At 36.6% G+C, this 18,118-nt stretch overlaps 1 protein-coding gene across 1 annotated transcript; it reads right to left on the bottom strand.

Moving 5' to 3' along the window:
- Nucleotides 1-3,504: 3,504 nt before the first annotated feature.
- Tmtc2 (Transmembrane O-mannosyltransferase targeting cadherins 2) lies at nucleotides 3,505-17,737 on the bottom strand. Its single transcript, XM_011311426.1, has 11 exons — nucleotides 17,702-17,737; nucleotides 15,832-16,442; nucleotides 14,588-14,828; nucleotides 13,219-13,515; nucleotides 11,408-12,299; nucleotides 8,260-8,374; nucleotides 8,044-8,129; nucleotides 6,774-7,018; nucleotides 5,901-6,041; nucleotides 5,738-5,822; nucleotides 3,505-4,561 (listed from the first exon to the last, which is right to left on the bottom strand). The coding sequence occupies exons 2-11, from the start codon at nucleotides 15,939-15,941 to the stop codon at nucleotides 4,230-4,232; spliced, it is 2,544 nt and encodes an 847-aa protein (XP_011309728.1). The 5' UTR covers nucleotides 15,942-16,442; nucleotides 17,702-17,737; the 3' UTR covers nucleotides 3,505-4,229.
- Nucleotides 17,738-18,118: the final 381 nt, after the last annotated feature.

Below are 18,118 nucleotides of genomic sequence, written 5' to 3'. Positions count from 1 at the left end.
CGAGCATGTGTAATTCAATTCGAAAATAGTTTCTCTGGGGATTAAATGAAATAAATTCAGATAATAATGAATGAAGAATCAATCACTGTCTGAAATACGTAATTTCATCGTCAACAACTTTGATAAACATGAGTGTTTGTAAACAGTTCGAAAGAAAATCATCAAGACGAGACGAATAAATCGTAGCATAAAGAGATTAGATTATTCCTTTTTCAATGAATGACGTGTAAATTTTGGTGTCTCCAGAATTTGTTGAACAAGCGAGCAACAGTGAACGTTTAATACAGAAAAAAAATTTAATAATAGTCTGTGAATCTCTCGAGAATGAGCATAAAAATAACTGAATGAATATGACAGAATTAATTCCGTTAAAAACAATTAGTGGAAGCGTTGAACATTAATGAAATTGCTCAAGAGATATTCTTAGCAATTAGGATTTGTTCCACGTCTTTTTCTAATTCATGGAGTGAGCGATGATAAATCGCGAGTCAAGTTTAAATAATTAGAAATAATATTTAATGATCGCACTGACGACGAGATCATTCAGTTTATTTCCGATCTTGATTTATTTAATTGAGTGAAATTTGCGGTGAAATGCAACACAATTCGCATTTTTCAACGTTTTCCTCAGCAACAAATTGATCATGTGAATTTTTCCAATGAATTTGGTGACATTCTCACTGAATAATAAAAAAAAACATAAATATTTCGTTGCATTTCACCACAAAATTAATTTTATTGACCAAATAAATGAACGAAGCAAGCATTAAATCGCTGACTTCCTATAATTCAATCTTAAGGGCTACAATAAATACGCACACATGCAAATCAACCTAAAGTAACAATTCTCCTTCTATTTTTATCTCTCGCTTATCAAGGTGGGTTAAACAGCTTCGAGGCAATTATCTAATGAATGAAAATACTTCTACCAACGTTAATGACTTTTATTATCTAATAAATTCAAATTTAAATATTCCATCAAAATCAAGTGATGGTTCCCCATATTTTCACGCGATTTATCTCACCGAATGAATTTCCAGTGGTCTGAAAATACTTCCGTAATTACAATCAATTATTGACGCTTAATTTTCCGGGTTTAATTGTGACGGTAATGAAGTCACTGCTGATAAGATTATCCTCTATTTTTATTCAGTCATTCTGCAATTCGCGAAATAATCACCACGGAGAACAATTCGCACTCATTATTTTAGGGTTTATTCAATAATTTTATTTGAAGACAATCGAGTTATGCAGATAACAAATTATTATTCTTTTTTGCGTTTTAATTGAATGAAATTATTGTTAGCGTTATTTATAATTGGCCGTCCATATTCGGATAAAAGAACCGAAATTTATCAATTTTACTTCGAGGCCATCGCTATAACCCACCATTTATCGTTGAAGCACTTAAATTTAATTATCGCTCGTCTAATTCTCACACTGTGTCATTTCGAAGTCAATCTTTGACCAATAATTAACAAAGTGCATTTAATATTTTCATTTACGCCGAACGGGAATGACTCTCTGAAGGACTGAAACACTAGAAAACAATACAATCTGATTAATCGAATTCGTAGGAGTGATTGGAGAATTTAATGCGGATTTGTGTCATCTGTAAAAAAATTCTTGTAAATATCAGAGGAGGTGGAACTTTAAAAATGACAAATTGAATGTTAAATTGACGCTTCCCTCACGCATCTGCTAATTTTGAGAAATTTTTTACAGCAACTTCGTGAAAGTAGAAACAGATTAAGCAATCTCAATAATTTAAATGGTAAAATTTAGACATTTTTTTCAAGACTTATTGTAAGTGAAAAGAACAACTGAAACCACTCACTGATATTGAAGTCAAAACATTTGTAATTAGCGAGACGCGAGGAGCTTATTTCGATTTCATGTTTAATAATTGTTAACTAAATGAGTACTGTTAGTTACGTCGTTTAGCCCTTAAAAATGGTGCGAAAGTAATACCTTTAAATTAGCTTAACATATCCCAGCGGAGATATTTGAGGGTGATCCTCCTTAGTTTGCTCATTAGACAATTTTACCTAAGCCTTTGGTCGTAATCTTTCATTGAATATTCAGCAGGCAAAAAAGATGATTAAAAATTTGACGATTCAATTTTGTTCAATTGCAAAAAGGCATTGAAGATCAAATAATTTTTCCCTCCACCTAAATAATAACCATAACCATCAGTACCGAGTGAAAATTCAAATTGCCGCCTTTTTCAATTGAATATTAATGGATAATCAACAGCAGTGTCTCGTACTATACGGCCTAAAGTTAACGTAATTCAGTGTCCAATCTACTACTCATTCATCAGTCAAAAAGAAAAAACCAAAAAAATTCGAAAAAAATCTATCAAAAATCCAAAAAAAAATTTTAATGTTGAATATTTTCGATGGGAACTAGGAGAGAGTTGGATGATGTCGATCAGGATAAATAACAACAGATCTCGTAATCTGTACAATTTTTCAATAGCTTTTATTATTAAAGAAAAAACTACAGTTTCTGGGGAATCGAGGCACACACACACACACATCCGCACCCACACACATAATCACCAAACTGAGCTTTACATGAATTTCATTTGAATGTGCCTTTGAAGAGGTAGAAAAAAAATAATAATTTCACGAAAGAAATAAAAATTCTAGTACCTAGCTCTATTTCCTGTTAATTCGACAGAATCAACTCTTTTCTATCAATAAAATACAATTTTTGAAAATAACAATCTATCTGAAAGACGTGACATGATCTCCTTTCGTTGATGATGATTAAAAATAAAATTCCACATTATCTCAGTGGAATTGTCGAATTATACAAAATAAATGTTTAAGAATGCATTTTGGTTCCATCTTGTACCAAAGCCTCAGGATTAACAAGAATGAATTAAAAATACCAATAATCTTCCAATCAACATGTTTTGGAATGAAAAATTCGTCGTGGTATGTACATCTGTAATATTAAGATACCATTTACTTACAGATAAATTTTTATTGTCATCGATTGGAGTGAAGAGAGCCTCCTCACTTATTCTCACAATCATTTGTCACAGATTCATGCCAATCTCTTCACTCCACTCGACGACAAAACTTCATTAGCGCCTAAATGAGTTTCAGAAAATGCGGAAGAAGCAGAAAATAAAATTGTAATTCCAACATATTTAGATGATAGACTACGTATTGGCCAGAATGTGAAAAAAAAATTGTCTCTACTTCAGCTTAAAGCCCATTTAATATTAAATCAAACAAGGAAACCATACCAAACACCAAGATAAAAGCAAAAAAGCAAATACTATAAAAGCTAATAGCTAGGATCTCTACATATTCCATAAATTTCTTTGCCATTACCTAATAATCCAAACAAATATAAAAATTCATTTAAAATTACTCAATTACTTTGCACAAATGGCAAATAAATATGTTGAATATTAATTCCATTTTTAGCACCGGTATAAAAATGTATTATTGTCAGTTAAAAGCCATAATTTAAAAATTATCCTGGGATTGTCTAACAGCCACTATTTTTTTAATAATTTATCGTCTATTAGCCGACTATTTTGATAGTAACATTAATCATAACCCAAAACCACCGACTAAACCCACCAAAAAATGACAAAAGAATAATTATTTTAACAAAAAAACAATGAATAAAGAGTTTCAATGTTTCAGTATTCACCACAATTTACGACAGTTTTATAACGAGAAATGAAGAAATGTGAGAAAAGAAAGAATAAACACTTGTTATTGCAAACAACAACAGAAAGCACAGTGTTTTCTTTCCGCTGCAATAATTAAGCATTGAAAATTCATAATTAAAAAAATAATAACCCGAGAATTGCGTCACCACGACAACTCTCTTCTCTCCCCTCCCAATCAACTCATACAAAATGACAAAAAAATTCTTGAACACCACACCAATGATAAATCACCCATTACGACAATGAATAATTCATGAAACAAGTACACATGATCATAGAGAAAAATAAACTAAGCTTTATTCTTTTACATGTATCATAGCAGGCAGTATGAATGAGTTGAACGCCATTGATTCATGATTTTACGCACGATGATTATTATTGAATAGGCGAACAATTTGTCAAATGAATACCAGGAAGAGAAGTTGCGATTAAATTTTGGTGATATCAAATAAATCGGATCAATAGCGTATTGCCTCCCTTCCGAAATATGAGGTTTTATGAAGGGGGACAGGGGATCCCCCGCCGAGGGTCACGTTATAAGCGCCATTAATTTGTAGAGATTTGTCATTGTCGTTGGATCATTTGGCTGTAGACGTAGGGCTTTACGATATGCAGCTGCTGCTTGACGATATTTTCCATTGACATGGAGAATTGCACCGAGATTAGTGTGGCTCGTTGCCTCGTTGGGCTTCAAGCTTGCTGCATGCTTATACCAAGTCTCAGATTCGTCGTGACGACCTGCATGACGAAGGGCGGATGCCGCTGCCACTGACAGCTCATAATCTGATCGGGCAAGCTCAGCTGCTTTCAGCTGCTCGCGTGCTGCCTCCCCGAGACGATTTTGCGATGATAGAAATATTCCTGCAATTATATTTTAATCGTTTAAAATTAGTCGGTTTCATCTACAATTCCATACGTCGAGATTAATTCCTTCGAGAATTCTCTTCTATTTCAAATTGCAGATGAAATGTCATTAAGTCAGATGAGCCAAAATTACATTTACAGTGTGAGAATTGCATGTGAAATTTGATTAATAAATGTAACTATCGAAATGTCGATTCCAAGTCGTTTCGCGGATTCTATTTGTGCTCTATTCTGAAATGTGGTAAAATTCGGGAAAACGTCGATTACAGATTCTGTAATTTTAGCTTGTGGTTCCATCATGCCTGACCTTTTCAGCATGCAACTTGACAGAATGAAACTCAAGATTGAATGTCCCTAAATAAATCCAAATGGAATTTGCGACTAATTCCAGATTTTCCAATGAATTAAACCGATTATCCAGAAAATTCGCATGTTAACGCGTTATTAAATTTCCAAAGGTAACCCAAACCGATACCCTTTCAATGAGAATGTCCAGGTAATTCTCTCCTCTCCTGTGTAACAATGTAACTGTAATTAACGAAAGACTCATGATAAAATTGCATTACATGACCCATTTTCACGAGGGAAAAACCAGATGAGTGCTCTTGAACGTTCACTCCGGCATCACAAAGGACGAGCAATATTGAGAATAAAGTTCTATCCGAAAATATCAAATTCCCATCAGGGCATTGAAAGGGCCGACAAATCGAATCAAAAGAAGTTCAGATCAATCTCCACCCACCGATAAAATAAAAATAACAATTCAAACTAATTAATCATTATCAACCAAACGAATTACGCACCCCTAATTTCCACCATTTTTCCCGGAATAATTAATCTCACAATCTGGTATTAATTAAATTTCGATAATGATTCTGCGATCGGAGAAATATTTTTTTCAATATTTCATTTTAATGACTCGTCGATACCCGGGTAAAAAAAAATTCTAATCGAAATATTTTGTCCAAATTTTCAAAAAATCCGGAAAAAAAAATTCCGATTACAATTTTTTTTTACCCGGGTAAATTTAAATGAAAATATTAGCCCGCAAAGTTGATAGTCAGCCACAGGTGAGTGGCACACACCCTATAATGAAAGAAAATATAATGGCGATCTGACTTCAGGGTTAATTGACACGCCCTGACACCGCGATGAACAATTATAAAATATTACCGTAGCGATAGTGCACATTTGGGTCATCGGGGGCAAGCCTCGTAGCTTTCACGAACCATCGTTCAGCCTCGAGTACACGACTTGACTGCAAAAACAATGATATACCATTACACATCGACACTTGATATCTATTCTCATGACACCACAAAAGGAGGTAACATACATTACGGGCGAGTAACTCTCCATAAGTAATGTGAGCTGGAATATAGTTGGGTTCTCTCACGAGACAAGCGCGAAACCATCTCTCAGCCTCGGCATACTGCTGCATCTTTGACAATGTCTCGCCTAACAAATTATATACCGCCTGAAATTATAGAATTTTCTATTATTAAGGAGTTGAGAATAAAACTACACCGGGCATCAATAATATATCCTAGAATTATCAAACTGCCAATATTTCAAATAATTATGGATAATATCTATTGATCGCACCGGCGATGACACCATTCACCACCTTATTCCGATAATGAGTAATTTAATTAAGTGGAATTAATGCGGAAATGAGGCGTAATTGCCAATTGATAACTTTTAACTCAGGAAGAAATTCACGAATCCAATTTGTCTGATGAATTTGACACCGAATGCACTCCAAGCATTTGTCATTGAAAATAGCCTAAACACGTAATTTCGCACTATTCCCCTCGCAAATTATTTTCCCCGCTCGAAACACAGTAACACTGAAAATTTGGATAACTTCCCTGTAACACCAGGGGATCTCGGGACATATGGGAATTCTAAAGGTACCATGAGAAGCTCGGGGAAATTACCGGGGTGAACTAGGGCGAATTAACCCATTTCGTTTGATTAGTTCTGGAGAAATTGCAGTGTTGCTATTTCAAGATTGAAAATCATCTTTCCCTCTCTCGAGAGTAAAATAAATATTTGAAAAGAGAATAAAAGTAATGCCGATGGAATAATCTGAGTGGAAAGAGCGATCTGGAGATAAATGAAGAGATCATCTCCAATATCATGTTGATGAATTGATTTATTCCCCCGGTTGGATAAATACACCCTTATTCTTTTTATATTTCATCACCTGGGGTGGGTAATACTCCGGCAATGTCTGGAGTGCCTCTCTGTATGATGACAGTGCCTCGTGAAGATGTCCATCGTCAGCATACAATGAGCCCAAACGTAAAAGGGCCTGGATTCTAGCTGCTTCATGGACTCTTTTGTCTTTAAGTCCAGCTCCATTAACTGATGCTGCTGTACGTAGTATGTCGGCAGCTTCGATTTTACGTCCAACGGATATTAAGGTCACTCCGAGGTTCACGTAAGCCTCTGTTAATGCCCCAGGAATTTAAGGATCACTTTTTTCTTTCCTCTCTCATTCAGGAGGGTGCGAAAGAATGGGGCATTATTTCTCATTAACATGGGATAAAAATACATCGGTGGAGACTCCACTGGGAATTTTCTCATTGGAAACACTCATTAAACGCTTGATGAAAATTCATCTCTATTCGTGTCTGTTTAGTGCGTGCACCGAGAGAAAAAACTTTAGTCCTTCGGTTTTATGATTTTTCATTGTGAAATGTAAAAAGCATAAAATACTCTAAAAAATATGATTAATTATATAAATAAAGTTAAATCAGTCCAATTAGACGGATTTTAAAATATGAATTGAGATGAGGAGTAAATAATTTTAATATATTTATAGGATTAAATATATATTAAATTGAAGTGGTTAATCGGTAATTGAACAAAAATTTATAACACATCAAGGAAAAAGCTAAAAGCCAATCCCATAAAAGCAAATAGCCGGGATCTCAACATATTTCATAAATTTCCTTGCCATTACCTGAAAACCCGAACAAACATAAAAATTGATTTAAAATTACTCAAGTACTTTGCACGAACGGAAAATAAATACGTTGAATATTTACCCGGTTTTTAGTACGAGTATAAAAATGTATTACCATCGGTTAAAAGCCATAATTTATAAATAACCTTGGGGTTATTTAACCACCAGTATTTTTAAAATCATTTACCGTCCATTAGTGGATTATTTCGATAACATCAATGATACCTCCTATGTACCCACCCAAAACGACAAACAACAATAATTTATTAAAAACAAATAATAAAGTATCGCAATGTTTCAACATTATCCGCTGTTTACGACAGTTTTATCACGAGAAGTAGAGAAACGAGGGAAAAGAATAAACACTTGTTAGCGCAAACAACAACTGGCTGCATAAAGTTGTCGCAATAAAAAACAAAAACTGGGGATTAAAGATCATTCGGGAAAGAACTCCAATTGAATTGGGGAAGTGGAATAAGAGTGAACCTATTTTCTTTCAACTCACGAATTAAAGACGGTCGAAAATTAATCGCTCGTTGGTAACTCAATATAGCTTCATCATAATTCCTCCTTGCCTGCTGCAGAATTCCCCTAAATAAGAAAAATAAAATGAGTAAGAAAATATGAAAAATGTATCCCGTTACGTGGTGCCCCGTTCCATAAATATCCTGCAGAGGGTGAAAAAAAATAATATATATATATAAAATAAAATATGACTCACAAATTGTAGTGTACGTCAGCCATATTAGGTCGATAACGGAGGGCCTGGATAAATGCTTCTTCCGCTTCGGCGAATCGCCCTTGGCTGCTCAATATACCACCGAGATTCCCGTACGCTGAAGAATAAGATGAGGCATTTTTTAAATCAGTCGAGATGATTGCGTATTTTCTACCACCAATATGCAAGCTCGTTCGAGTGTTGCAATAACAAAATAGAGCGCTTAAAAAAAAAAAACTCAAGTGTCTATGGAGAATAAATTTGAGACATTGCGAATTCCATGTATGGGAGAATCCAATTGAAAAATTCGGTGTTTTTCTTTGTAACAACCCATGTAATTTTTTTTTCACTGGCTTATCGGATATTGTGGGGTATCGAGGTGCATGTATTCGAATTTTGGAATTTTTTCATTAGTATGCTATTCTGGTAATTATTAAAAAATGGAGAGGAGAGAGAATCGGACATTTTTGATCTCATCGAACAAATTTACGGACGGGAAATTAAGGGGTTATTGATTTTGGGGGATAAAAGAGATGAATTTGAAAATAAAATTGCAAAAATTATGGTTTTGCCACCAACAATCGTGCGGTTCTGAAAATTAATAAAATGCGGTGGCTATTATTCGAAAATATGGAAATCCGAATGGACGCTTATAAAAAATGAATAGTTGTCCTGAATAATTTGGAATTTCCGGAAGTTCCAGTTAAAATGTTTTAATGATGATGTTTTTTTTTTACGAGCATGAGTTTGAAATATTCTTCTGAAAATGGCGTTGACCTCGGGGTCTTATCGATATTCTATAGCCACAGAACTAAAATGTCTTTATTATCCGAACGTTGAGACATTTATGAAAGCCATAATTAACGGACATACTTCGGTCATTTATTATAAAAAAAAATGGATTTTTGATGACTGTATGTCTTAAAATAATTGTTGACGGAAAGACGAAGGAAATATGCATTAGAACCGAAATAGAAAATTCCTCGGGAGGAATACGAAAAAATACGGCAATTTAACAATTCCAAAAGTAATAGCCTCAAGCACGAAAACGAAAGCATTCATTAATTTCTTTTATCGAATGCATTTCCTATTAGATACGAGTTAAATTGACCAGTGGACATTTATCAATATTTGATGACCACTCGAATTGGAATATTTATTCACCACAACGATCCGATATATTTAGACGAAACCAAAGCCAGACTGCCAGTGTCAAATATTGACGATCACTACAGTTTCCTGATCACAGATTGTGTTGCCAAGTGGACAAATCAGATAATTTCCCGATTTTGTACCGTATAAAAAATTGAAATGGGACAGAGAATTTTCTCCCTTCTGCAAAGAAAATGAATTTTCACGAATCAATATTAGCCCGTTAAATTACCTCTCCCAAAACATTTCACTGTAATTTGATATAAAAAATTGATAGAATCATTGAAAGGCACTTGTGCAGGGAAAATGGATGAAAAATATTACAATAATACCATTAAAATTCATCCCCAATTACATCAGAATAATCGCTCGACCAATGCAGGAGAATCTTGATTACTTAATACACAATAACGAATTTCCAGTTTGCCCTGAATAATTCATCAGACGTAAAATTTTTAGCTTCATTAAAACCATTCATACCTGTATTATCCAATTCCAGTCATACTCGAGTTCAATTATTAATCAAATTGACTGTATATATCCACTCATCCCTGAATTATTAACCGAAACATCCGACAAGCCCCGAGTCTGCCATCCACTTCCCGACTGACACGAAAATAAATACCAATTTGCTAGCAAAAGCTGAATGAGAGTACGAATGTGTCTATTCAATTTATTCATGACTTTCCGACATGCCTGGAACCGGAGTGCATTCAAGAGAGCATTTCGGGGCCCTAAAAATATCTCATTAAGAATTTTTTATCTATACAAAAATCTCTTTGTACTAATTATTCAATTTTCAATGCGATCGATCGAAAATTCGTCTTCATTCGATTTCATCAACTCTAATAATTAAAATTAATGGAACGCGTAAAATGAATATTATCATTTCAAATAGAATCATGTTAATATCAAAAACATACTATCGAAATTCAACGACTGAGATTTTTTTATTATCCATCGCTACTGTTTCGCATTTACAATTTCCTCATTGTTACCTATAACAACAGCTGGAGTTTGCATTAAATAATTTCAATTGAATTTCCGAGAATTTTTTATAATTAATATTTCTCTCAGAGGGCTGCTGTAAATTGGAAAATTGGCCATTATAAAATTGAAGGGATATTATGAAATCTATGTTATACTTTAATTAATGTTAATCAACCTAATGAGAGGCAGGATGATGATAAACAACATGATAATACCCCCATCATGATTTCAAGCTGTAAATAGGCATTTTGAAAAGAACATGGGATGGCTCAAAAAAATTAATTATTCATGGAACCTGGAACATATGCCTCTGACATTTAAATGAGTGATTTTTAAAAATTCAATTTCGTTGATATTACTTTGGCAATTTGATGGGTAATGTGAGATTTATATAATCGAAATAAGCCATTAAAAAATTGGGGGCGAAACAATTGAGCTCCAGCAATTAATCCGGATGCGGAATTGAAAAATTCTAGTAACTAGTGAACCAAATTACAAACCCAACTCGAATACTCGATAGCTCCGATATCTAGTTATCGAATGGAACGGTTAACAGTTACCCATCAACAATTGTCTCATTATTTCTCATAATCACAGAGGAAGCATGCATTCAATTATTTCGATTGAACTTCAACAAGTTCTCCCAATTAATATTCCGAGAGACGAGAGGAATACAGCAGGATTCACATTCCAAATTACAATGTTATGGAAGCCGTAATGATAATAACTGACATCATACAACAACTCCTCATTATTCGAGATTAAAGACAGAACTCTCAGTATTCGTTTTTCATTTAAATAAACGATTTTCAAATCGGAAGGAAAACATTTCTCACTCCACGGTTTCCAAAGTTTTAATATCAGGATTTCAGGACTTCAGGACTTCAGGACTTCAGGATTTCAGGACTGCAGGATTTCAGGACTTTAGGACTTTCTTGTCCTCCAATTTCCTGACGATGTGCATTTGGAAAGAAAATTTGAATGGAGAAAAAATAAAAAAATAGCTCACCCTTTGGTGGATTAACATGAAGAGCAGATCGATAGAGGCTCTCCTCATCATGCCAATCCATATTCCTCCTGAGAGTTTTGGCAGCCATGAAGAATAGGAGAACCATGGTAACCCCGAGTATGAGCCTGCCACAAGTTTTCGATCCATGTTTGACAATCCTGTACGTCTCAGCAACACTAGCCCCGATGGACAGACATGCCCCAACACTCGGTAGATAAAGAATTCTCTCAGCGATGACAAATCCAACATAGAAGAACAGATTACTGGCAGGTATGAATGGCAACGCGAGAAATCCCAAGGATATAATGACAATAGTAACGGACTTAGTCCTGCCAAATCTAGTGGTAGGTTCTGAGTATGTGGGACTTGGTTTCAGTGAGCAGCAGCAGTCAATGCTGTCACTATTATTATTATTGTTGGCAACTCGGCAGCCCTCGGTGTGACAGCCGCCAATTTTCCGATTATCACACACAGAGCACTTGGATGAAGCCCTGACGAGGGATCCCGTCTTCTCCATTGTGCGATTTCTCACGTAAATTTCAATTCTCGATTGCTGCACAGCCCAGAGTCCAGCTGTTACCAGAACAACGTAAAGGCAGAATGACTCGAGGTTACGGGGATCCGTCAGTGATATTATTCTTGGTATTGTGTCCATTGACCAGTCAAAGCTCAGGGTACTTGGGCACAGGAACATCCGGAGGCTTGCTGCTGGTAGATAAAGGAACGTCAGGGTTCGGGTGAGACGTGAGGGATGACGAGCTGTTGGATTGTCCGCACTGGCGAACTCCGGTGTTGTTGCGTTACCTATTTTTATTCTTCCCAGGATCGTTAGGAAGAGACCACTCCACAGAATTCCCACGCTACGGTTGCGTGGCCACGTTCTCTCGCGTTCCTGAAATTCAATGGAGTTCCCAGTTTTTCTCGGTTGTTTGTTTACTGGGATACCAGTGGGAGGAAATCGTTCTAGGGGGGCCGAGAATTGATGGAGAAGTTTCAATGGGGTGAGGCCATTCGAGGGAAATTGTTTGGGGAAATTAGTTGACTTTTCGGATAGATCAGTAGTTCCACCATTTTTCTTCGTTCCAATCATTTTCCAACGCTGGGAAAACTCAACTTCCGGTTCAGCCGGTTTTCTCCAGTTCACTTTATCATCCACTCTATTCTCTCTATTTTATTCATTCGAGGAGAATTTTATTATTTTAATTCTCCCCTCTTTCATAATTTTTTGAGCCGTCAAAAATATTTTATACACGTGAAAAATGGCGTCTCAATCAATCGAGTGAATATAGATCTCGATCTCTTCCAAGAAAATTACTGACTCACCCATTAAAACCCCACCCCAAAAATTTTCCATGCTAATTAAAATTAATACCCACCCATTAATCACCTCAGCAATAACCGTGACTCAATAAATCATAAAATTTCCCCTCTCAATTTTGATCTCAATCCGTTAATTACGTTAATCCCAGAGTGAGAATGTGTAAAAGCTGATAAAAAAAATGTTTCTACCCCAAACAAATAATTCCCCTCATGAAGAGGCATTGGAATCAGCCGATTCCCCCAATTCATCATCATCCAACTCGAAAAATCCAGAGGGAGATGGTATTATTCCCCCTGTCAAATCACCTTATCTATCCTGAAGCCCTCTTCACCCCCTAATAAACTCAATTCAAACAAGTATCACTTATGACTAAGGGTGTGGCATACGTCTGACTAAACAACACGATATTTACAAAGGTACTGCACACACTGGAGTTAGAAATAGATGGAGACGACAAGTGCCACTGGCTGCGATCAAAAGTAATATTTACCTTTTGCGTATTTGACTCTCCATGACTATATTCCCAAAGTAAACACAGAGCTAGTGAGGATATTCCAGTTTCCTTGGCGAGTGCAGCCAGCAGTGATGACGTTAGGGCTATGAAGAGCATCAGTGGTGAACGAGTTTGATCGCAGTGTGCAACGTAAGTGAGAAAACAGGCGAGAGTTAGGAAACAGGCGAGTAAATCAGCACGTCCAACTATACCAGCAACAGCTTCACTGTGAATTGGATGAACGGCGAACAACAGACCCGTGATCGCGTGCGATAACCATCGTCCTGGTATTACCTGAAATGTTGTTTTACTTTTTACGATGGTTCCAGCGAAATGGGGATTAATTGGACCGGGCTCGAGGCATAAGTCACCCTAATTGGCCGATCATTAGAGACCAGGGGGCATCAGTTTTTTTTTGGCTATTATTACGGGAATGATGTTAACTGGGAAATATTACATCGGCCATGGGAGCAAGTGGTGGTTACACCGGTGGAGTATTATACTCGAAATTTTGCTGTTGAAATATTGAATTTTTTTATCTGTTCGGGAGGAATTGATTGATTATTCAATGGTATATCTCACTTTTTTTATTATTGATATCGAAATGCGGTGCGTGATCTGGTATTTTTGGAAGTCAATCAATTAGTCTCTATTGGAATGAATTAAATGGAAAAAGTGTCTCGATTCTACTCCCGTTTCATCCTGTCGATTAAAAATCAAGCAATGAATTCTGGATTGAAGTTTTAAAATTAGATAAGTCCAATTTTGGACTTTGACTGAATATTCATTGGACGACATTCTATTTTAAGAGGAAATACAATTTCATCAGTGACAGAAGAGTCATTTAATGTTTCAAATCAATAATTAGAATGTTAAATTCGTCACGGAACTCATCCGATTTCGTCCATTGATAAAATTTTTCTATGAAAAGAAAAAAAAAAGGAGTGGAAAAAATCCTGAGATAGCTCCTAAAGAATTTTTAATTAAAGAAGCCGTGGGGCATTATTCCCCCCACCATCAATGACACGCTGGGTCGACGGAAAAAAATTTATGACACTTTCGTTGCTTTGAGAAGACGAACCATCCAGTTTTATGAATGTTTGAAAAAAAAACGTTAATTAAAAAATTACGCCGTTAAAAAATTACTCCTGAAATGACAAAAGAATATACTTGAAATTCCGGACAATCCAAATTTCCATGAAAGTTATTTAACTTTTATTTATTTGAGATGGAAATATTTTTTCAAATTTCCCGAAAAATTTCACGGAGAATTCCATGATAAAATTTCTCCCCCCGGGATATATCGTTTGGTCGAAATATTTCAGGCGGGAAAGGTTTTTTTTTTATTTATTTAACGATAACTTACGGTCCTGGCGACCCTGACGACGAGACCAGTGCAACCTGCATGTAGGCCAATGTTGACGAGATGATATCCCCTAGGATTGAGACCACCAAGAAGATGATTGAGTCTAAAGGTGGCAACACAGAGGGGCCGATAACTCCCGTGTGACTCGCTGTCACGTAATGGTGTGCCCCAAAAATCATTCTCCAACAGTGGAAACCATGGGGAATTTGGGAGTAGATCGGGATTCGTTAGAATCGCTCGTCTGGAAGGCAAAAAGCAAACAAAAAAATATTCAACGCTCGGCAGATTCAAACAATAGACTGCAAACAATTCGTCAAAGCCCGAGTATTTGTCGAAAAAATTCTGGTAGAAAAATCCCACCGACCGAGCAACTGCATCAAAATTTTTTTCACTCATTCCTACGGGAAATGGCTTTATTAAAAATTCAGAGATGAAGAGAAGAATTTTTCGTATTCCCCGGATTGATTAAAATCGAAGTATTTCATTTAGTTAAATTTAAAACAACCTGGAATTGCGGAATTGTTCAACCGTTTAATTGAATTTGTGGGTTATTATTTCCTCTGGTTTATGAAGATTAATTGATTCTACCGGTGGGCGAAGTGAATGAATAATTTTTTTAATGAATTTCGTATTTATTAATTCAATAATGGAATGACGTGGACTTGCTATCAATTAAATAAATGAGTCGAGAACATTCGTGATTCGGGATACCAGGAAATTTACTTCATTTCGATTAATTGGAGTGACGTGCGAGCGACATTAATAATGTTTCATTAATTCTTATTGATTCAGGCCTGACGTCTTTATTAATTCCCTCAATTTCTCGGTGCGCTGTCACGACTTCAGCGCCAGAAATTTGATTTAATTAATCCCGAAGGTGCCGACAGAGGTAGCCAAATCGATAAGGCAATTTTTTAATCTCTCTCAATCAGTGGAGATATGAATTCACCAGATGCACGATTTAAAATCTCCCCGCGGAATTTTTACCGACAAAAATTTTCCAGTAAAAAATCGATATAAAATCATAATAAAAAATTCATTAAAAGATAAAATTTTAAGTGATTACCAGGGAAATTCTCAGTTCGGAGATTTTTTCGCAGAATTGATTTGAGGAAAGGAAAATAATGAATAAATAATTAATTCCCCTCAATAAAGTTTAAGATAAGGTTCGGTGAATAAATAAATATAATCACGAATACTTGTGGGGAAGATGATATTTGTTGACGATCTCTCGATTAAATTACCTGTCATCGTAGACGAAACCAGCGTAGAAGGTATTATAATAGAGGACAGTTGCAATAAGTATGCAGAATATAGCTAGGACATCCATGTCACATTGCGGATTCGATTTCATCCAAGTTGGCGTCAGTTCTCTTCCCTAACTTGTTGCACACACACGTACACTATTTCAAACCGTTAGCCTTCCCAAAGGGGAATACCGAGTGGGTGGGGTGCAAGGGGGTTGCTTTTCTTCCCTTCTTCTTTCCGCTTTTCCACTCCAGCAATGGCGGCGTTTCTACTATCAAATCGACTACTCCATCAGTCATTAAAAATAATGTATTAAAAACCACCACAATTTCATCCCCCACACCTCCCCCTTACTCCGATTCACCTCTTTTTCTCTTTTCAAAATGAAAAATTAAAAAAAAAATCTCCACTAAATCCTTTCAATTCACATTTCAATTCCTCAGTTGTTTAACTCAATTCCGTGGTCATTTGGAAATTTTTGCTGATGGATATTTCGTCCTCTTTGTCCCTTCCATGAGGCATCGCTCAATATTCCCACAACTGCTCCATCATTCGTCACTCCATTCCACACGTTGAGGGTGGAAAAAAAAAATTGCCTCTGAAAGCACTTTACCGAAGTAAAAAAAAAATTATTTCAGATCTCGTGGCGAGATTAAAGGGGTAAAAACCGATGTGCGAGAGTGCCCAACACTTTATCTGTTACATTATCACTGTACACTTGGGGGGGAAAGTATATATATTTTTTTTCATGCCTCTGTTTTGTGGAAATTGTTGGGGTGGATAATTGATGGTTTTTTAAACGCAAATGAGTTCTGCTATTTTCGTCAACTTGCCACTCGTAAAATTAAACATTCATACCCAATTCAAACTGCCCGTTAAAAAAAAACTCCAGCCAAACGACGGAAATGAACTTTCGGCTCTCGTTCAATCAATTCGCTATTAAAATTCTGGTTGAAATTTTTTAATTCCACCATCGGGAAAATTCAACGCGAATTAACATTTCTCACGGATCGAATTATCCCTCGGCGTTAATGGAATTTCGAATTAGTTTAATGGAACTGATTCGGTGGAAGACCGAAAATTCCAACTGATCAACTCAGAAAGAGTGGTAATCCCTGGAAAATCCCCGAGAGTCAATTCCACATGATAAAAACCGAGTTATCAATATGAACCCTTCGAATCCATCTCCCCCAGCCTCCCCCATCAATAAAAACCCACCCGTTTCCCCCTAATCCCCTCTAACCCTCATCACGAATGGAAGTTTTCAAACAACAAAGGTCACGTTCCTCCCATTAGGACCCCCCAAAAGAAAATTCCCAACCACTCCGTCATTAAACCATCAGTGACATCAGAATACCGTTTGTGCATCCAGAAACTGCTGGACCATCTGGCAATCCACCCCAACCTCCCCCACATCCTCAACCCCAAAATTCCACCACCCACTCTCCACCCCGATAAACCCCAAAAATCCCACCCCATCCTGCCTCCCCGAGCCCCCTAACCCCCGGAGTCAATCAACCCCCCAAAAAAATCATCCCCTAAATCCAAACCAAAAAATCCCCGATTCTCCCACTAGCTACTGAAAAACAAAAACCCCCCAAACACCCAAAAATTTCAAAAATTCCCGGAAACTCAACCCATTGAGATAGATAAACATGAAATCCTCTGAACTCTCAAAATTAATCTGAATAATAAACCACCCCCCAGCCCGCCCATCCAAAAATCTTCGAGAACTCAGACATCACAATTCACAATGCACGACAAAAAATGTGGAATCATCCCCCGAAAAAAATAAAGATGACAAGAGAGAGAGAAAAAAAAAAGGTGTAAAAAAAAGATAAAATATGGAATCACATTATCACATACCAAGAGTCACTGGTGAACTGGTCGTGCGCCCCGAGAGAGTGTTAGCTTTATACAGCGATAGTTGGAAGGCATCGATCCTGTCGAGCGCTTGCGCCCAGGCCATTTCCACTCAAACCTATCCTTTTTCCCTTTCCACTTTAGAATCTACCCTAGTGTGGTTGTATATACCCTACACTCGACTATCGGCCACAGCCGCACCGATGCAAACGGCTCGGGGGATGAAAGAGGACGAGAGAGGGGCCATTGTACGTAAACGTCCTGGCCCAGAGTGTTGAGCCCCCCAACTTCATCCCTTTCTCTCTCATCCTCTCGTTTCCATGTACTTCCATCCACCTTCTACATTTTTTTTTACTTCTCTCTCTTTATTTCATCCCTGATATGGCAGCGATATATGTGTCTCATGTTATTGGTGTTGCT

Source organism: Fopius arisanus, unplaced genomic scaffold (genome assembly GCF_000806365.1).
Source record: "Fopius arisanus strain USDA-PBARC FA_bdor unplaced genomic scaffold, ASM80636v1 scaffold00088, whole genome shotgun sequence".
In the NCBI taxonomy this organism is placed as follows: domain Eukaryota; kingdom Metazoa; phylum Arthropoda; class Insecta; order Hymenoptera; family Braconidae; genus Fopius; species Fopius arisanus.
Note: the sequence above shows the minus strand (reverse complement) of the source record. Positions and strands in the feature narration are given on the sequence as shown.

What these genes read in the sequence shown, in the direction of transcription:
- Tmtc2 (XM_011311426.1), bottom strand. Translation starts at nt 15,941, where the DNA reads ATGAAATCGAATCCGCAATGTGACATGGATGTCCTAGCTATATTCTGC. An exon ending in TCGTCAGGGTCGCCAGGACC is followed by an intron (nt 13,516 to 14,587) that starts GTAAGTTATCGT and finishes ACAACATTTCAG; the next exon opens with GTAATACCAGGACGATGGTT. An exon ending in CGGAGTATTACCCACCCCAG is followed by an intron (nt 6,042 to 6,773) that starts GTGATGAAATAT and finishes CTATAATTTCAG; the next exon opens with GCGGTATATAATTTGTTAGG.